The sequence below is a fragment of the Stomoxys calcitrans genome, chromosome 2, assembly GCF_963082655.1.
Source record: "Stomoxys calcitrans chromosome 2, idStoCalc2.1, whole genome shotgun sequence".
In the NCBI taxonomy this organism is placed as follows: Eukaryota; Metazoa; Arthropoda; class Insecta; order Diptera; family Muscidae; genus Stomoxys; species Stomoxys calcitrans.
The window spans coordinates 223,804,573-223,826,231 of record NC_081553.1 but is presented as its reverse complement, the minus strand read 5'-3'; the positions used below and the strand labels follow the sequence as shown (position 1 = coordinate 223,826,231).

The 21,659-nt window shown below is 34.2% G+C and overlaps 2 protein-coding genes across 4 annotated transcripts; one reads left to right on the top strand and one right to left on the bottom strand.

Annotated features, from left to right (window-relative positions):
* Positions 1-2,997: 2,997 nt before the first annotated feature.
* LOC106091188 (E3 UFM1-protein ligase 1 homolog) lies at positions 2,998-6,005 on the bottom strand. The gene is made up of 7 exons (XM_013257629.2): positions 5,799-6,005; positions 5,546-5,744; positions 4,223-5,493; positions 4,007-4,160; positions 3,785-3,950; positions 3,372-3,719; positions 2,998-3,313 (listed from the first exon to the last, which is right to left on the bottom strand). The coding sequence occupies exons 1-7, from the start codon at positions 5,873-5,875 to the stop codon at positions 3,174-3,176; spliced, it is 2,355 nt and encodes a 784-aa protein (XP_013113083.2). The 5' UTR covers positions 5,876-6,005; the 3' UTR covers positions 2,998-3,173.
* Positions 6,006-7,176: 1,171 nt separating this feature from the next.
* Positions 7,177-20,161, top strand: LOC106091164 (E3 ubiquitin-protein ligase RNF123). Of its 3 annotated transcripts, none has more exons than XM_013257620.2 (16): positions 7,177-7,514; positions 7,610-7,856; positions 8,170-8,315; positions 11,761-12,243; positions 12,317-12,580; positions 12,641-12,923; positions 12,994-13,309; positions 15,786-15,831; positions 15,906-16,062; positions 16,125-16,313; positions 16,582-16,695; positions 16,763-17,052; positions 17,112-17,472; positions 17,537-17,902; positions 18,796-19,042; positions 19,102-20,161. In XM_013257620.2, exons 1-16 carry the CDS (start codon positions 7,339-7,341, stop codon positions 19,419-19,421), a joined length of 4,005 nt encoding a protein of 1,334 aa, XP_013113074.2. In that variant the 5' UTR covers positions 7,177-7,338; the 3' UTR covers positions 19,422-20,161. The 3 variants fall into 3 exon arrangements, with proteins under 3 accessions (XP_013113074.2, XP_013113066.2, XP_013113059.2); XM_013257612.2 differs by having other exon boundaries at positions 7,592-7,856; positions 15,909-16,062; XM_013257605.2 differs by having other exon boundaries at positions 7,592-7,856.
* Positions 20,162-21,659: the final 1,498 nt, after the last annotated feature.

Sequence of the window (21,659 nt, the reverse complement as noted above, 5' to 3'; positions counted from 1 at the left end):
TTAGTGGACTTCCACAAAAAATTTCCTCAAAATATGTTTTTCATAGAAAATTTCTTCGAAATTTGATTTTCATGGAAAATTTCGTTATAATTTGATTTTTATGAAAAATGTTCGTTGAAATCTATTTTAAGAAAATTTCATCAAAAATTTATAGCATAAAAAATTTCTTCGGAATTTCATTGCACATCTTATTTCGTTGAATTTAGTTTTTAACCCAATATTTCGAGGAAATTTGATTCTCATATAAAATTTCGTCAAAATTTGATTCACATAGAAATTTTTGTCGAAATTTAATTTTCAGAGAAAATTTTGTCAAAATTCAGTTTTCATAAAAATTTCGTTGAAATTTAATTTTCAAAGAAAATTTCGTCGAAATTTTATTTTCAACGAATATTTCTTCGAAATTTGATTTTCATAGAAAATTTTTTAGAAATCTAATTTTTATAGAGAATCTTTTAGAAATCTAATTTTTATAAAAAATTTTTTAAGAAATCTAATTTTTATAGAAAATTTTGTCGATCTTCTACTTTCATTGAAAATTTCGTCGAAATTAGATTTTCGTAGAAAATTTTGTCGAAATTTGATTTTCACAGGAAATTTCGTCGAAATTTGATTTTCACAGAAAATTTCGTCGAAATTTGATTTTCATAGAAAATTGCGTCAAAATTTGATTTTCAAAGAAAATTTTGTCGAAATTTGATTTTCACAGGAAATTTCGTCGAAATTAGACTTTCATAGAAAATTTCGTCGAAATATAATTTTTATAGAAAATGTCGTCAAAATTTGATTTTCATAGAAAATTTTTTAGAAATCTAATTTTTATAGAATTTGATTTTTATAGAAAATTTCGTCGTAGAAATTTGATTTTCATAGAAAATTTTGTAAAAAATTTGATTTTTATAGAAAATTTTGTCAAAATTTGATTTTTATACAAAATTTTGTCAAAATTTGATTTTCATACAAAATTTTGTCAAAATTTGGTTTTCATAGAAAATTTTTTAGAAATCTAATTTTTATAGAAAATCTTTTAGAAATCTAATTTTTATAAAAAATTTTTTAAGAAATCTAATTTTTATAGAAAATTTCGTCGAACTTCGAATTTCATAGAAAATTTCGTCGAAATTAGATTTTCGTAGAAAATTTTGTCAAAATTTGATTTTCACAGGAAATTTTGTCGAAATTTGATTTTCACAGAAAATTTCGTCGAAATTTGATTTTCATAGAAAATTTTGTCGAAATTTGATTTTCATAGAAAATTTCGTCGAAATTTGATTTTCACAGGAAATTTCGTCGAAATTAGATTTTCATAGAAAATTTCGTCGAAATTTGATTTTTATAGAAAATTTTGTTGAAATTTGATTTACATAGAAAATTTTTTAGAAATATAATTTTTATAGAAAATCTTGTTGAAATTAGATTTTCATAGAATATTTCGTCGAAATTTGATTTTCATAGAAAATTTCCGCGAAATTTGATATTCATAGAAATTTGATTTTCATAGAAAATTTCGTCAAAATTTGATTTTCATAGAAAATTTCGTCGAAATTTTATTTTCATAGAAAATTTTGTCGAAATTTGATTTTCATAGAAAATTTCGCAGAATTTTCATTTGCATAGAAAATTGCCGTCAAAATTTGATTTTCATAGAAAATTTTGTCAAAAATTGACTTTCATAGAAAATTTTGTCAAAATTTGATTTTCATAGAAAATTTTGTCAAAATTTGATTTTCATAGAAAATTTTGTCAAAATTTGATTTTCATAGAAAATTTTGTCAAAATTTGATTTTCATAGAAAATTTTGTCAAAATTTGATTTTCATAGAAAATTTTGTCAAAATTTGATTTTCATAGAAAATTTTGTCAAAATTTGATTTTCATACAAAATTTTGTCAAAATTTGATTTTCATACAAAATTTTGTCAAAATTTGATTTTCATAGAAAATTTTTTAGAAATCTAATTTTTATAGAATTTGATTTTCATAGAAAATTTTGTCAAAATTTGATTTTCATAGAAAATTTCGTCGAAATTTGATTTTCGTAGAAAATTTCGTCGAAATTTGATTTTCATAGAAAATTTCGTCGAAATTTGATTTTCATAGAAAATTTCGTCGAAATTTGATTTTCATAGAAAATTTTGTCGAAATTTGATTTTCATAGAAAATTTCGTCGAAATTTGATTTGCATAGAAAATTTCTCAGAATTTGATTTGCATAGAAAATTTCTCAGAATTTGATTTTCATAGAAAATTTAGCTAAAATTTAATTTACATTAAAAATTTCGTCAAAATTAGATTTTCATAGAAAATTTCGTCAAAATTTGATTTTCAAAGAAAATTTTCTCTTTGAAAATTTATTTTCACAGAATATTCGTGGAAATTTGGTTTCATAAAAAAATCGTCGACATTTTAGTTTCATAGAAAACTTTGTCAAAATTTGATTTTCATAGAAAATTTTGTCGAAATTTCTTTTTATATGAAATTTTATTACATTGCAAATTTTGTCGAATTACCATTTTCGTCGAAATTCGATTTGCGTTAAAAATTTTTCTGAAATTACTTTTCTAAGAAATATTCGTCGAAATTAGGTTTTCATAGAAAATTTCGTCAAAATTTGATTTTCAAAGAAAATTTTCTCTTTGAAAGTTGATTTTCACAGAATATTCGTTGAAATTTGATTTTCAATATAAAAAATCGTTGAAATTTGTGTTTCATAGAAAACTGTCGAAATTTCTTTTTATAGAAAATTTCGTAGAAACTTGGGTTTCATCCACAATTGCGTCAAAATTTGATTTGCATTAAAAATTTCTCTGAAATTGCTTTTCAAAGAAAATTTCGTCGTAGAAATTTGATTTTCATAGAAAATTTTGTAAAAATTTGATTTTGTTGCAAACGTTGTCATAAAATATAATTGCCATAGAAAATTTGGTCGAAAATTGATTTTCGTAGACAAATCAAAATCCGATTGCATTGGAAATTTCACGAAATTTGATTTTCATGGGACATTCTCTCTTTGTTTCATGCTATGAACCTTTATTTGCTTTAATTTAATAAAAATATGAATAAATTTTAAACAGTATGACGAAATTATGAAGCAAAATAACAACTCTAGTGTTACAATGATATTATGTACATCAATAAAAAAAAAACCAAAACATTTAAATGGAATTCCAGAGAAGTTATTCGGATTTCGAAACACCTGGTTTCTCGAACGAAGAAGCCAGTTGTTTGATTTTAGGTTCCAAATCTGTCAATTCAGCGGTAGCCGTAGTGTATTCAGCAGAGTCGTTAGCTAAACGTAGGACGCTTATAACCAAATCTGGGGATATGAAGAGGAAGCCATTAGAAAATCCTGGGAAAATGTTGGTAAAACTTACCATGATATTTCGTCAAAAGCTTATTATGCTCATCAGTCATTGAGGAATTGATAAATGCCAGAATTTGTGAGACAAATTTACCGCTAGCATGTAAAATGTATCCTGTAATGGTGGTGAACAAGACCAATGTGGTTAAATGCAGTATTAAGGCCGGCTCTGAGCATTGTTGCAATTGTTCTAGCAATTTTTCGCGATGTTGTATTATTAATTGGCGATCCTTTTTCTTGTCGACTTTCTTAACAATCATGCTGCATATTTTGAGGGCATTTTCGGTGGCCAAAACAAATTCGTCTATGGTTTTGTTCAAAGCCTTATTGAGTTCCAAGAGAACGGGTTTGTAATCTCCACCTATGAGGCGAAAAACAGAGAGGGAGTTAGTGTAGCTAAAGGTTATAACTTTTTTTCAAACATACCACATTCTTGAGCCAATTTGTTGCGTTGATCAACATTCAAATTGGGATTCTTCACCTCAATTTGGCATTCATTTGCCACATAGAGTATTAGTTCATTGCTAATATCATTGCCCAAGGATTTGAGTAGATATTTCATCAAGTCTTGTTGAGCATTGGCTGGGAAGAGCTGTTAAAAGAACATATTCAAAAACTTTGGATTTATAGAATTTTTCCTTAAAATACCTTTAGTCCCTTTTCGTATAATCTCAAATCCACCAATAAAGTATTGATTTTCTCTTGTACAGCGGCATGAGATTGTCCACTGCCGGCGGCACTTTTCTGCAGGGTGATTTCATACAACTCTTGAGCTTTGGCCAAAGCCAATTGATTAAGTTGCCTGAAATAACCAAGTTCTATAAAGTTTTCAAACATCTTTATATCATTCCTTTTTGTACTCACTCGTGATACATGCCCGCAATGTCTTCATTCAATTCATCTATACCCAAGGCAGAGGTTTCCTTATCCAAAACCTTTACCAGATCTGCTATGGTTATCAGTTCGTACTGTTTCTTAGAACTGCTGCTATTTGCAGTTGTTCCCATATCCTCGTCATCACTATCAAATTCATTCTTTCCTCCCTTTTTGCCTCCACGAGGATGCTTCTTTGTGGATTTGGTTTTTGTCTCCCGCCCTTGAGCTCCCCCACCTGCTTTGCCGGAGGCGGCTTTCTTGCGTCGTTCATCACGTTTATCCAGCTTATCGTCATCATCATCGTCTCCTCTTCGTTGACCTGATTTACTAGATATTTGCTTGGTGGCTATATATTGCTGATAACTTCCACTGTCTACAGAACTCTTTGCTTTGGCACAAGCCAATTCACGGCAAGGTTGGGTAAGTTCCTCCAAATATTGTGGAGTAAAGACCACAGAAGACCCCGAATTAGAACCAATCAGTACAAAGTTAGCCAACACTGAACTGTGTTGGCTCATAATGGCCTCAAACAGTTCTTCCCGGTCCGAGGACGACATATTCGAGGGCAACAGTGAGGACAAGTCTATAAATTGCTTGGCAGCTGACAAAGCAGGCAACACCGTCAATTCAATCAGTTTTGAACTTACAGCACAACGTTTCAGATACATCAACTCTTCATCGGGAAATTGTTTGTTGATAAACTGTTTGGCATTGGTAATGCCCAGTTTTTGTATGGCATCATATTCCAGAAAGCCATTCTGTCGATAGAAGTTATTAACCCAATCCGATTGCATTTTGGCATAAATATGCGGTATATACTGTGCGTTGGCCAGCTTAGAGGTGACCTGGCCGGCTGGACTTATTTCATCCACCAGCGTATGGAATATCTTCTGTTGTATATTGGTTTGTTGCAAGATCACCGAAACATTGGTGGGCCTGGTGATGGCTGCCAAGGCACCACGTATTTTTGCCTTACATCTCTGTAGATAGGCCTGGGTAAAGAAGACCCTGGGATTTGAGGGATCTTGGCGGCCCTTGATAATTTTACCCAAATGTTTTTCTAAAACATCTTTTTGTAAAAAGTCCGAAGGAAGATCAAACTGTTCGGTTAAATCGTTGACTGAGATCTCTCCTCTTTGGCTGAGCTTTTCATTGATTTCCTGGGCTATATAGGTAATGTAATCCTCATCAATCAATTGGCCCAATATAAAATGGATACTGGGGGTTTCCGCAGCAATTTTCTTGGCAACATCTTCGATCTAAAAAATAAAAATTTAAAAGAGATTTCAAAGTTTTTGTTTCTATACGTACCCTAGTCAAATCCACATTTAAGTTCTTGCTGACTTCCACCAGATTAACTCTACCCCCATTAACATACAACTCATCCTGCACTTCCTTCTCCAAATGATCCGGTGTTATGTACTCTTTACCATCATTGGTAAAAATAACTTCCAACAACTTTTTCTCCAACAGAAGAGTAACAATTTCTACGCAATTATGTTCGGATAATCTAAATATGGATATTGTGAGATGGCAGTGAAAACAGGTATTGCAATGGACTCACTTCTGAAGTGTGGATGTTAGCTGAGCTTTTTGAAAATCTGCTGCCAAACGTTTAACTTCATCCCAATCCGATGTCATGATGTTTCGGGTAAAGCTTCAACAAAAATAAATAAATTCTATGGCAATAAAACAAACAAATGTTCTTTTTTTCCTAAAATTTCCAGTGGGATTAAATTGAAACCTCCACTTGCAATGAGATAAATAACAACAACAATAATAAAATTGAAACGTCAACACATAAACTGACTGCTGGCAGCTGACAGGTGTCGATAACCGATAATGAGTTCTTAAGTTTATAGGCCGTTGGCACGATAAGTAATTAATAATAGGACGATTCATTGCATTTTTGGACTAGATTGCCAATTAAGCTGAGTATCTGTTCAGCTTTTCAAGCTGAATGCTGCCAAAGTCCATATAAAAAAATCAGCGAAGTTGCACAAATGCAACTCTGCATACAAATTCCACAAAAGCGACGCGAAAAAGTTAATAAATTTCAATTTTCACGCTTAATAGCGAACGTCATTCTGTGTTTATAGTCGACAAATTTTAAAATTGTTTAACTTTGCGAGTTGCTTTTTACCATTTGTTGGCAGTGTTGCATTTTTCAACGCGACGCTCATCAATGCGCTCATTCTGTTTAGGTCTTAAGAGGCCATCCTATACCTTCCGCTTTATTCATACACCCATTTGAGCCTACCAGTCATCTCGAATTTACAGTGTTGTTCTGCCATGTTTTGGCTGAAATTCTACTGCAAACTTGTAGTGAAAAGTTATCGATATCTTGCGATAACAGGTAATATCAACCAATAAATTACAAAACAAACACTGCAGATTACTATGTGAAACTTGACGTGTTTTATTTTCGAACTATCTAGTGCAAGACAAGTTATCGATGTTTGTTGTTTTGTTTTAGTACTGCAAATTTGCCCACGGACTTTCCATTAGGGAACAGGGATAAACTTCTCACATATCAATGAGAGCTATCCGATTCAATTTTAAGCTTAGTGATCAGGGGCCACATTTTCTAAAACCGAATCCGAACGGCGTGCAGCAGTCCGGCATCTCTTTGTTTTTTTTTTTTTTTAATGATGTAGTGCAAACAACGATTAATCGTTTTTCTTTCAAAAATCTTATTAAACCACATCATTGCCAATTTCCATTAAAATTAACATGGCAATTCATTTTCATTTACTTTTCCGCATTTCTTAATTTCCTTTAACCGTTTTACAATTTGCATTTACCGTTATTTGATTGGTGTTGAGTGAGTAACGGAGAGGAAATTAATATTTCGATACCTTCTTTCTTTTCGATTTGGTATCGATAACAAATTTCTTCAGCAATCGACAAAATGACATTTACATTACACTTTTGCATTACAACAAAAAAGTATAAAAATTAGTTAGTGTTAGTATTGGCAAATTTTCGGTTAAAAATTTAAAGTGCGGGTGGCAAAAAAATTAGAAAAAAAAATATAATTGGCCAGGAAATGATTTAAAAAGAAGTCACACTTTATTTTATATATTTTGGGCCAGAATTAATGCATGCAATTATCTGCATTTGCACTGTGTTGTATTCCAAAAATAAAAATGTCTATAAAAAAGTTATTCATAAAAGTTTTTGGTGAGGATATATTTAAAGTACTAGGACCTGAAGATGACGAGGAAGCACCTGATGAAGCAACGAAACGTGGAGGCTGCGATGGTCTCACCTTGCCGGAGTATGTCACCAACTTTTTTTTTATTATCCTTAGAGAAAAAATGTGTATATGTATGCATGCACATGCTGAAAAAATAGTCAATTATCCTATTGCAGACAAATGATATTGGTCAAGTCATGGCTTAAAGGCAAACTGGATGACATAAAGGCTAGATGCCATGATGCCGTGGTGCAGCAACAGCTGGAAATGCGGTCAAGGTTGGGACCGGAATATGTCATATTCGATATTGATTTTTCATCAACGGCTCGAGTGGCCAATGATAGACTCTCGGTGAGGTCTCAGGGTAGTTTCAACACCATCAAAGCCAATGCCTGTGTTTTCGGCGGTCGCTGGATGTATGAGGTAATGATGAACCTACAATGGTATATATGTAGCATTTGTTGTCTATGTGTCTCACTGCCTGCCCCACTACCTTAATTCTTGCCTTTGGGCCACCTCGTGTCACAAAACACGAATCATTGAACTTTCGTCGTTTCGAAATCATCTTCATCATCACCATCATAACCATTGGCAAATGTTTAGGCAGTGGTATGGGATGTAAACAATAACCTCTCACACCTCACACCTCACTCTTACTTTCATTCATTTCGATTTGTTTGTGTCTCGTCTCGATTCATTTCGTTTGTTTTTTTTTCATCCTTATTTTTTTCTTTAGGTTCAACTACATAGTAAGGGGGTCATGCAAGTGGGCTGGTGCTCCAAAAAATGTGTGTTCAATGAAAACAGTGGAGTGGGAGATTCAAAGCTGAGTTATGGTTACGATGGTAGCAAACAACAGAGTTGGCATATATCAACGGCAAAGTATGTTATCATGATAATGCCAAGGAAATTAATTAACAACTAAGGTCACGAATTAGATAAAATGGATGTCTAACACCAGAGGCTTGGAGAGCAAATACAATGTAGTGCAAAAACGTTTTAGTCATCAACACTAAAATTTCTAGGAATTGTTATAATCACATTCTCTCACCTAACGAGAAGAAGAAAGTAACTTGACTTATGTTTGGTGTCATAACTTGGATAGCACTTAGAAATATTACGGCATTTAATTAGGCAAAACTATGACATGAGAAGGACTTCATTTGAAATATTTGTTCAAATTATTTTCTTTATACAAGCAGCATTTGTCAGACAGTAGCCAAAGAAGAAACTTCTAAAATAATTAAGAGGATAGGGGACAAAATTAAGCCTGACATTAGTCACCTGTTAACCCGGCATGGGATAACTATGAGCATCACACAGGCTGAAACTTTGAGCTCCAATCTGTGTGGTGTTCTTCGTTGTCACGAGAAGCTTAGCTGGGAGCTGCTGGGCGCGTCCGAATGGCACTGGCTCTTCGATAAATACTGATTGTCTATGATGCTCGATACAACAAGGTGAGTTTTTGGCGCCTTTAAGTGACCAATGGCAATGACGTTCCCGCGGCGACCGGTCATATAGAACGGAACGAGCTTGCTCGCCGATTGGAGTTTGACAAGAATCGCCACCCCTACATGCAAATGTGGCTACAATAACAACAGTACAGGAAAGATTCAAGTGTCCTGGCAATCCATAATTTCATTGGGATCACCTCCCCCACAACAATAACAACCTCCCAAAAATACCAAAATTCTTTTCATAACCTCTGAAGGCCGGACGTATATCCATCAAAAAAGCCGATTCCGTTCGGACTCGGCCATAAAAAGGAGGCCCCGTATCATTGAGCTTAAACTTGAATCTGACTGCACTCATTGATATGTGAGAAGTTTGCCCCTGTTCCTTAGTGGAATGTTCATGGGCAATATTCACCTTTGCATTTTACACCTAAAGCGTTGCAACTTAGGTGCCAGTATTGGTAATCTGTGGTCACTGTTAACTCACTTTCAACACCCCGGTAGAAGGGACGATAGGACCTCAGCTGCTTTTGGTGACCTTGCAGTGAGTGATCCGAAGAGAAACGTCAGTTTAACCGTAAAATTTTGAGCATCCTGAAACTGTGAGGGTGAGAAGGAAGGGAGCTGATGAAATTTACCGTTGATAAAGTTCCAATGTCATGTCACTGATGCTGAAAAACCTGGACATGTCGGTAGCTAAGTATTCGGCCGGAAAGAAAGACATTCGTCGCATCCATGGTTTCTAATCAACCATAAGAATTTACCTTTAATGAAGTTACAAAATCCATTGGCTGGACTAGATCGTCTAAGTTATCTAGTCAATTTGGAGTTGAATACCTGATAACGATTTTCCATCTTTCTCTTGACCCTCTTGTAGTTCCCCTGGACTGGAAAATGGGCAGAGTGTTTCCACTACAAAACTCAGGAAAGAGTTCCAGCAAGTGAGAATCGTATAGAGGGATTTCCCTTCATTCGCTATGACCTTGGAACGCTACTTCTCGTAAGCCTTTTTCCGATTTTCCATGTGTTGAGAATCAGTATGAACTTCGTAATTTGTTTAGCACAGCACTGCTTTGCTCACCATCACTGCACATATTAGCCGAGCTTTTAACCAGGTCAAACGGTGTCATAAGACTTTTCTCTTGGCTCTTATCGCAGGCTTTCGAAACAGTCAACCATGCTGCCCTTTTGGACACATCCCCAACTCCTCTTTTCATCAGAGATTTAAATGTGGGATTAAAAATGTTTTATGTGATAGGCAGTAGTATTTGGAATTAAGGCCTATGTGTGAAGGCCCGTAGGCAAAAATAGGGTGTCATCAAAATCGAGTAATATGTCCGGTAATATTAAGCCGTAATTTAGTGACTATATAACCTTAATCAAAACATTACTTAACCTAAAACCAACGTTAACCTCACCTTAACCTTACCTTGACCTAGCATCAACCTTTGCCTAATAATTAACCTTAAACCTACCGGAATCTAACTTTAACCTAATATGCACCTTACATTAACCTAAAATAAAACCTGACCTAACCTTAACCCAACGTAAACCTAAACCTCACCTTAATCTAGCCTCAACCTAACATAGCCCAACGTAAACCAAAACCTCGCCTTAACCAAATCTTAACCTAACCTTGACGTAGCATTAGCCTTTACTTAACAATAACCCAAACCCACCAGAATTTAACTTTAAACTAATATGCACCTTATCTTAACCTAAAATAAAACTGACCTAAACTTATCCCAACGTAAACCAAAACCTCACCCAAATCTAGCCTCAACCTAACATTGCCCAATGTAAACCAAAACCTCGCCTTAAACAAATTTTAACCAAACCTTGGCCTAACCTCGACGTAGCATTCAACTTTACTTAACAATAACCTAAATCCTTCCGGAATCTAACTTCAAACTAATATGCACCTAACCTTAACCTAAAATAAAACCTGACCTAAACTTAACCCAACGAAAACCAAAACATCACAAAACCTAACCTAAACCTAACCCAAATCTTACCTAAACCTAACTAAAACCCATCCTTTACTCAACCAAACCTTAAGCTAACCTTAACCTAACCTTGACCCAACCTAAACCTAACCCAAATCTTTTCTAAACCTAAACCTAACTTAAACCCAACCTTTACCCAACCAAACCAAATCTTGACCTAGCATCAACCTTTACCTAACATTAGCCTAAACCCTACCGGAATCTAACTAACTAAACTAATATGCACCTAATCTTAACCTAAACTGAAACCTGACCTAACACCTTAATCTAGCCTCAACATTACCTTAATTTAACATAGCCCAACGTAAACCAAAACTTCGCCTTAACCTAACCTAAACTTAACCTAATCTAACTTTAGCCTAATATACATCTAATCTTAACCTCAACTAAAACCTGACCTAACCTTAACAACCAACGTAAACTAAAAACTCACCTTAATCTTAACCCTAACCTTAACCCTAACCTTAAACCTAACCTTAACCCCAACCTTAAAATTAACCTACACTTAACCAGTCTTAAGTTACCCTTAGCCTAACCTCGTATACACTCCCTCCGAACTGCGTAGAAATCGTATCACACCCAAACGAAACGTTCGATCATGGTTGTAGCTCTTTTAACCCTAAAACGGACTTCAAGTTCATGCTTTTAAGGTTAAATCACATGTATGTATCAAACTTCATTCCAAAACTGGAACTCGAAACAAGTCTTCAAATTCTTAGCGCCCCAGATTAATATCGAATGTGATCCGAATATTGAGTTCTTAGGCGAAGACCTCTATTGTGACCAGGATGTTAATTAAAATCCTTTTTCAATGAGAACTTTAAAACATTTCCACATCTTTTTTTTATCATTTCTTCTCTCTTACAGATACGGTGAAAAATGGCAAATTGGCGATATCATTGGTGTCACCCTGGACATTGAACAAGAAGAAATCACCTATTATCGCAATGGCATATCAATGGGTGTGGCATTTTCCAAACTGGAAAAAGGACCTGGCATAACATTTTTTCCCGCCATTTCCTTAGGCTATAATCAAAGTGTACAGGCTAACTTTGGTAATAGTCCCTTTAAATACCCCGTGGCTGACTATAAGCCCCTCATGGCTGTTCCCATAGTCAATGTACAAAGAGCTGAACTATTGCTGGGCTATTTAATGAATATGTCTACAATTGTAGCTCGCTATAATAGCGAGAAAAGTAAAAAGCCCAAAGAGGATAAGCTATCGACCAAGAAAACTGTCTACGTGGTATTTTGCACACTGATTATTGAGCATTTATCGCCACTGCTATTCAATAGCTATGTGATCGAAAGTAAGCTGTTGGATGTCATAAGACATGCTTGCAATTTAAGGTGGTACACCCCTGTAAAAACTATGCCTACATTGTTGGTTTTATTGTTGCGATTTTTTTTTTATTATTTACAGAAATGACAGCGATGCCATACAACCGGGACATTCGGAAAGTGTTTTGGGAGCCTTATTGGATATTTTATGGAACTACATGGAAGTCGAGGAGATGAAATATATTCTCAAGAAATTGGCCAATGCTTTATTAAGTGATTTCACTCAAACCAATAAGGCTTTGGATTATGGACCACAACGTCTGGCGCTGCAAACATTAATAGGCCTGTGCAATCACACCAGGACGCGTAAAATTTATTTGGAATATAAGTTTTTCAAAAAACATTTGTAAGTTACTGCTTTATGCATGTAAAAATAATCTTTAAGCATTTGGTTTGGTTTCCACAGTTTGGCCTTACTTATGTATATAAGACCTCCAGAGTTTTCCTATATGCAAACACTTATACCAGACCATCTGGCTTGGACCGAAGGCATAGGAGGGCCCAAAAGCAAATACCTTGCTGCTGTGGAGCAAATATCAAAATCAACAGACTTTGTTTATGCTTTGCAAAAGACTTTGTTGTTGAGTTTGCTAACTAATGATGATGGTGACATGGTCTCTTCCTCAAGTCGCAAAATATTTCTAGCCAAATTGCGTCGTTACGTAATGGACCTTAGTATGGAACAAAGGGTCTGTATGGTAGCAATACCCCCAAACATTTTTTTTTTTTTTTAACTATGTTTTCACATCTTTGTTACAGCCTTATCACACTTTGTTTTTTATGCAATCCAGCATTTTGCATCCCATTGAAAATACCGTAGCATTGGCCTTTATCTGCATACTCATTGATGTGACCAAGACAGCTTTTGAAAGGGAAATAGCCAGCCGTGATATTGCAATATCACCCACCTATTTTTATGATGGGAGTTTTGAGTATCAACATTTTGATCGTGTTGGTGGTGTGTTATCGCATCTGCGCAAGGTTCATCGCAATGATATTCAACAACATTTGGGGGTTGAAAGGACCCAAGAGCTATTGGAAGATGATCGAGTCATTGTGAGAGTAACAGATTTAAGTGAGTAGCACATTTTGTCCTATTAACGGGGAAACAAATTTTAAAATTTTTTTTTATGTAAAAATTTTTGGGAAAACCTACAGAAAAAATTTGACTTTAAAGAAAGTTTTAGGGGAAAGAAAATTTTTATAGAACATTTTAGGGAAAAAAATTTTTTAGAAAAAATTTAGAGAAAATTTCTAGAAAAGTTTCTCTTAAAGGAAAATTGGTTGCAAACTTTGGCTTTGAACAAAATTTTGGGAAAATTTTTGTCTTTTAGGCTAAATAATGAGAAAAATTTCAGGAAAATTTTTTCTTTAAGAAAAACATTTTTTGTGTTAAAAAAATTTAGGGATATTTTGTCTTCAGAAAATTTTCAGGGAGATATTGCATTGAGAGAAAAAGAAGAAAAAAAGTTTGTCTTAATAGGAAATTTTTAAAAACAAAATTTCCATTACATTCAGGAAAATGTTGTCTTTAGATAAAATTTAAGGGAAATTTTTTCTTAAAGAAAATTTTGTGTTTAGAGAGAATTTTAGAGTAATTTTGTTTTTAGAAAAAATTTCGAGGGAAATTTTGTCTTACGGAGAATACAGGGATATTTCTGCTTTAATGAAAATTGCAGGGAATTTTTTTCTCAAGATAAATTTTAAGGGAAATTTTGTCTTTTATTGACTTAAACAAGGCAAATATTGTCTTTGAAGAAAATTTCGTTTACATTTTGCATTAAGAGAAAGTTCCCAGAGAAATTTTGTCTTTGGAGAAAATTTCAAAAAATATAATCTGTAGAGAAAATTTCATTGGAAATTATTTCTTTAGAAAAAGTCTCAGGGAATTATGGACTTTTAGCAAATTTTTGTTAAAATTTTGTGTTACGAGAAATTTCATGAAAATTTGGTCTTTGGAGGAAAATTTAAAAGAAATTTTGCCTTAGCGGAAAATTTAAAGCAAAATTTTGTCTTTAGTGAAAATTTGAGAGAAATTTTGACCTATGAGAATTTATAAAATGTTCTCTGTATAAAAAATTTCAAGGAAACTTTGTCTTTAGAGAAAATTTCAAGGGAAATTTTGCCTTGAGAGGCAATTTTTTTTTTAGATATAGAATATTAGGGAAATTTTGTTATTTGAAAAAATTTCAGAGAAATTTTCTTCCAGGAATGTTTTTTTAGTGAAAATTTCAGGGAAGCTTTGTCATTGGAGAAAATTTCAGGGAGGTTTTGCTCTACAGAAAATTTTTGAGAAAATTTAATGGAAATTTTGTCATTGTAGAAAATTTTGATGGAAGAAAGAACATTTTAGGGAACTTTTGCCTTTAAAGAACATTTCAGGGAAATGTCTTTAGATAAAATTTCGGTGCAAGGTTGTTATTATAAAAATTTTTGGGGAAAATTTTGCCTAAGAGAAAAATTGCCTCAAAATTTTATCTGTAGAAAAAAATTTTGGGAAATTTTGTCTGTAGAGAAAATTTCGAGGCAAGTTTTATCCGCAAAATTTTGTCTGTAGAAATAATGTCGAGGGGAATTTTGTAGAGAAAATTTCGGGGGTATTTTTGCCTGTTTAGAGAAAGTTTCTAGTAAAATGTTTTCTTAAGGGAATTTTGTCTTAAGTGAACATTTAAGGAAAATGTTGTCTATAGAGAAAATATCAGAGAAAATTAGAAAAAACTTATTGGAAATTTTGTCATGGAGAAAACTTTGGGCGAAAATTTTTCTTAAAAAAATTTTGATTTTTCAAGTTTTTGCCTGTCAATTTTTGTTTGTTTCTCTTTCGAGAATTGGAAAAGGAAAGCCAAAGATAGCAACACACACCAACCACTGTGGGACGGATAAATTTTGAAAATAGAGAAATATTGCCTTCAGAGAAAATTTTGAGGGGAAGATAATTTAGAAATCTTTTTTAAGAGGAAATTCCATCAAATTTTTTTTTTGAGATGTATTAATGAAAATTTTGTCGTTTGGTCATCAATTTACTGGAATTTGTTGTTCACTAGATCAAAAATTCCCTGAAATTTTCACTTAAGACAAAATTTCCCTGAAATTTTTTCTGACGCCAAAATTTCCTTAAAATTTTTTACAAAGCCAAAATTTGCAAAACAAATATTACTCTGAATTTTTTTCAATCGACAAATTTTTTCTAAATTTTCCATTAAGAGGAAATTTCGACTTTAAAGAAATTTCAAGGAAAATTTTGTCTGCAGAGAATTTTATATCAAATTTATAGTTAAATTTTCTCTGGAATTTCAAAGAAATTTTGTCTAAAAAGTCAAGGAAAGTTTGTTTTTTAGAGAAAATTGTGGGGAAATTTTGTCTGTCCTTTAAAAATTATAAGTTCTCTTAGTTTCTTAGCCTTCAGATAGGAAAATCACCTAGGAGTGTTTTTGGTCAGTTCCAGATTCATTTCAATAGTTTTCAGTTGTTCTTTTATTCATTTTAAACCTTTCATTTCATTTTAAAACTTTCATTTCATTTTAAATCTCTTTTCTTCCTTTATCTTTCAGCTGCTGAATCAATAACCAACGTTTCTATGGCGGGCGGTCCTCTCAGGTATATATAGCAAAACTTTCTGTGAATTGTTTTCAAGTATTTTGTTGTCATATGGAGTTTTTTCTTCTTCATAGTAGTAATTCAACGGCCTTGACAACCCTGTTAAATCCTCGCCTTAACCAAGTTTTCGAACTTAAGCCGGGCAATAGTAATACCGAAGCCTCACTCTATGATTTATTGGATCTTTGTGTCTTATATTACTACTGTGTAGGTCATAAGTATATAGTAAAGGTAAGAGGGATTTTAAGGATTCTTTCATAAGGTTTATAATTTGTATCCCTTAATGTTTCCAGATTGCCTCTGTTCGTGATGAAATAGCCGCCTTAAATGATGTTCTTCTAGAGACCAAATTCTATCGTGAAGATGTTGAAAAGAAGTTGCAAGTATTAGAGGATCATGCCAGTGTTTGTATGGATGAACAGCATTCGCATGTGGTATCGGAATTGAGAACAAAGTTCAGTCAAAGGGAAAATGTTTTTGCGGTAAGTCCAAAGAATAGGAGAAAGAGGGAAATAATAGAAGGGAAGGGAAGAAAAAAGAGTCCACAGCTCCAAAATCTATAATTTTTAACTTTGACAACTAAAATCGAGCGTCATTCTGTGTTGCCATAATGAAGAAGAGTTTTTAGGCTGCAAAGTCTAGAACTGTTTAACTTTTGTGCGTTGCTTTTGTGGGACCTTCAAGACCGAAAAAGAATGAAAATAAAATACGCCAATTCTTAAAATTTTTTATTTCATTTTTTTTTTGCAGAAACGCTCAATTGAACTGGCTCGCAAACAAGCTTGGTATCGTGCCGTTGCCTTGGGACCCAAAAGGCGCAAACTTTTAACCTGGCTTCTGGATAAGGCTTTGAGGACTCTAAATGTAAATATACCATGTAAGACTCACTTTAAACCTCCAAAACTTAAATGGAGAAACTTTTCTATTCTAGGCATCCTCAAAGGAAGGCCCACTCTTCTCATTTGTTCCTGAAGTCTACATTAATATATTACCCATTCTTTTGGATACCGTTATGGATTTTAGCAATCATGATCTGCTGGTTCAATTTGAAATACAAGATTCCGAATGTGTTATCGATGCAGTGGCAAATTTTCTAAGTATACACTCAGCAGATTCGCGTATTGTGTTGGCCTCATGCAAGGATTCTTTGTTGCAAGCTTTGGGCACATTAACATGCCACAAAGCTGGTATACAGGCATTGGAAAGAGCTCCCAGAAAAAGGTGAGGAATTATGACAGCTTATAATAACAGTTTTGGTTTTAATCAGATTTCTTTTACAGTCAAGTGGCCTTGGCCAAAGCCTTGCTTAGGCCCTATGAAAATCGTGCCTGGGGTCAAAGCAATTGGTTGATATTACGTTTCTGGCTGGGACAAGGTTTTGCCTATCGCGATGCCCGCCAGCCTTGTGTTTGGCAGGGTGGCAATACCCCATTGCATTTTGGCCTTTGTAGATCACGTTCGAAAAATGAAACCCATACCGGCCTACTTCACAATATAGCACCTGCAAATCCGTCCAAACATTTTCAAGAACTGATTGGTTTAAAGCTAACCGAAGACGAACCCTTGGCCACGGCCTTTTTGAATTCAGTATTGAGTCAATTAAATTGGGCCTTTTCCGAGTTTATTTTACTGTTGCAAGAAGTAAGTTTATCTCTCAAAAAAACAAATAAAAATAATCAATAAATTTCAATACTCCTTGTTTCAGATACAAAATACTGCCCACCGGCAAGAGAATACCATTTTTGAGCCCAAACAATTGAAAATATGTTCCATGTGCTTTGAATTGACTGTTTCACTAATGCGTTGCTTGGAAATGATTATAACAGTGGCCCCTGATATTTTCCATGATCCTTGTCGTGCCAATAGTGATTTGGTTTTGAATCGTGTATGCCAGCTGATAAGTCAGGTTCTATCAAGGGTCACAGTTCCTCCAGGATGTTTCCAATTTGTTGTTGATATGTGTTCGGCGGATTTAAATGCTGTGACACATTTTCCCATCATAACGGCTGCTTTGGGTATACTTTTGGCCTTATTCAAGGATGAAATGGACAGTGATAAAAGTCTATCGAAGGTAAGTGTTCTTTGCTTTGGAAGTTACAAATTTTTAGGAACAGAGATGGGAGTGCTTTTCTGGCATGCAAGATAACTAGGTTTCAATCCCATTTGCTTGCTAAAGAGAGAAGGGAAAAAACAAATGAGTATGACATGAGAGTCAAAAGGACTGAAAAGCAGCCCTCATCCTTGAGCCATTTTAAGACCCACAAAGGGAAATTTAGAAAAGACGATAGATGTTTACCTCATGAACATTCCATTAAGCAACAAGGGCAAACTCCTCACATATCAATGAGTGCGGTCCAGTGCAAGTTTAAGCTCAACGATAAGGGGCCTCCTTCTTATAGCCGCAGTGCGACACCTCTTAGGGGAGAAGTTTTTACATGGAATGGTACCTAACAAATGTCGCCGGCGTAAGAAGGGGTAAGCCACCGCTGAAAAAATTTGGATATTCTCGCCTGGATTCGAATCCTGGCGTTTAGCGCTACAGGCGAACATGGTAACCTCTGCGCTACGGTGGCCTCCTTCCCGATTTTGTAGGGAAATCGCAAAGCAAGTAGATTAGAGTGGGCCAAGTCTTTTGTCTGACCGAATTTGAATCAACTAAAAATCGCCACAGCTACCCTGTATCCAATTTTGGATCATATTTCGCAAAAAAAAAAAATTAACTTTAAATGCAAATATACCCAGATTTTCGCAGATCCTTATGTATACTGTTTCTATTAATAAGTTATTGTAACATAAATTCGTAACATTTTGTGTCAGCTATCCTGTAATACCAATGACCCAATAGACCAAAATCTCCCATTATAGCATTTTGCATGTGTTCTATTTGAACCTCGCTTCTCTTTTGAATTTTATTAATCTTTACTAAAATTTCTTTACTTTTCTTAATTGCATATCATACTTCAGGTAACTCGCATCTCTCGAGCACTTTTAACGGATCCTAGTTTTCAATTTGCCAATTTGGAATTTGCCATGGGAGAAATAAAGACGCCTATTCTACAACAAAGTGAAATTCCAAGAGGAAACTTCGATCCATCAACTAGGGCCCACATTGACCCACTGACCAATGATGTGCGAATACCTCAACCAACTACCTCCACCTCAAAGAAGATACGAGCTGATCCGCCTATATTAAAATTTAGTCTAGCCGATTGTAAGTTCAGCTATGACATCCCATTTATTAAAAAAATTATAACTAAAATTTGTTCATAGTTCCTACCCATGTTACACCAGAGGAAACCGAAAAGGTGAAACGTCTCATCGATATGCTGAAAGCCAAACAATCACTGCTGTCTGACATAACATTGCCATCCGAGGATTCTTTGTGTCCAATTTGTTGTGCCAAACCCATAGCTGTGGTGTTTACACCATGTAAACATCAATCCTGCCGCAATTGCATATTGCAACATCTGATGAACTCAAAAGTGTGCTTCTATTGCAAGACGCTTATAAAAACTATAGAAACATCCGATGGGAGTGTTGTCTATCAGAATGCAGAATATCTGCAAACTCCCACATTGTTTGAAGTGTAGAGTTACTTACACTCACTTCTGTTAAAGGTAAGGCGTTTATCTTTCATAACAAACAAAAAAGACAGAGTAATCAAACTCGCAATCAACCCACCCTGGACATAACAAAACAATCTCATTATCTATTCTAGTCATTTACTATCGAAATATTTATATTTTTTCTAAACAAAAATCTAAGTTTAGTTACACTTGTACTGCATTAACAAACCAAACATACAAACTAACCAACATACATACCTTTAACACTGCCTAAATTTTGTTATCTATGGGGTCTGTCTATTACAACTAGGCAATTATTACCCAAAAACTCCCATATTTTTTATTATTAAAATTTTATTGTTACAAAAAAATTTAGTTGAGACAAAGCTTTAAATGTTCTTTATACTCTCTAGCTATTGTGATAGAAATCGAATATGTTAAAATTTTCAAAATATTTCATAATATAATTTTTAAACTGCTTTGGATGGAAGAGTAAAAGGAGCAAAAACAAATTAAAAATGCATTTATTCATATTATGACTGTAAATATCATCTATTTGTACATTACAAAATAACATACAACAACAGATCTCTTACACAAATTTTAAGGATTTTTAGTGAAAAATGAATTAACAAGGAAAACCGCCACACATAAATATACACCACAACATATACAATATTTTGCTTGCAAAGCTTTTTAAATAAATTTAATAAAATCTATCAAAAACACACCTGTGAATAAACACTGCCAATGGATAAAAAAGACAGATCTTGTTCCCAAAATTTTGGTTTATAATAATTGTGTAAGTAAACATTCTGCCATCATCTATGAAGTCTACAGGCTAAGTAAAAAGCTTTTCAGATGTTTAGAGGAAGGCTGCTGAGTCAAGCCTCGAGTCCTTAGCCCTGGTCCGAAAACAATCTTTGAGTTTTACTCAAAAAACTTGGAAAATGCAGATCCAGTGCTAATTCTGCTCTAATTTTTAGGTTATTGAAGAGAATGAGACTTTCGAACGGTAGTCGAGACGGAACGACTATTTTAAAAACTTATTACTCGTCCCAGGATATATATGACTCAGCAAAAACCTTGATATATTTGCATTTAAAGTTATTTTCTCTGGGGAAATGATATCGAAAAATTCCCATTGCCGCTCAAATTTCGCCCACCATCAAGTTACTCGTGGTCTAACTAAATAACTGTGTAAGAAAAATAAGGATTCAGTGCTAATTCTGCTTTATTTTTCAGGCCACTGAAGAGAAGAAGACCTTTGAATGGTAGTCGAGATAGAACAACGCCTATTTGTAATTCTTATTACTTAGCCCAGGATATATAAGACGCAGCAAAAACCTGGTTATATTTACATTTAAAGTTATATTCTCTGGAAAAATGTTATCGACAAATTCATTGCCGCTCAGATTTTGCCCGTCATCAAGACACTCGTGTCCTAACTAATTAACGGTGTAAGAAATATAAAGATTCAGTGCTAATTCTGCTCTACTTTTCAGATTATTGAGGAGAAGGATACTTTTGAATGGTAGTCGGGGTAGATTACTTATCGCAGGATTAATATGAAGCTGGAACTATGTGGACATATTTGCATTTAAAGTTTTATTCTCTGGAGAAATGTTTTCGACAAATAGATAATGCCCAGGATCTTCTAGAGCCAAAATATTAATGAAACTACATAAATCAAACCTAATAAGTTTGGGTCCCATCCTACTTGCTATACCCACATCCGACATCCGTGTTAAAAACATTTTAGAAAGGTTCATGTCGGACGGTGCCCACTATATAAAGTTGGTATACCTTACCTAAATTTCTTTCACATCAGTTCAGCTTATAAGTGTTAATGAAACCACTTGGTGTGGTTTTTGGGGGAATCTTTTTTTCCTTACATTCTCAACAAATGTGCTAGCCGTCGTAGTTGTTTAAAACTCCGAACTATGTCATACCATTCCTGATTTCGTTTGAAATATAGAATGTTCCATTTACAGAAAGCGCAAAATACCTGGGTGTTTTGATGGAGAGAAAATTGAACTTTAAATCCAACATTTTGGAAAGGGCAAGAAAGGTCAGTCTTGCACTATACACCTGCAAGAGAGCCATTGGCAAAAGTTGGAGGTTTAGACAGCGTGTCATGCATTGGGTATATACTGCAGTTGTCAGACCTATAATGCTATATGGTTTTGTGGTCTGGTAGAAGGCGCTTCAAAAGTTATGCCAACAAAAGGAAGGTGTTTTGGACGAGGTGGGCTTTGGAGT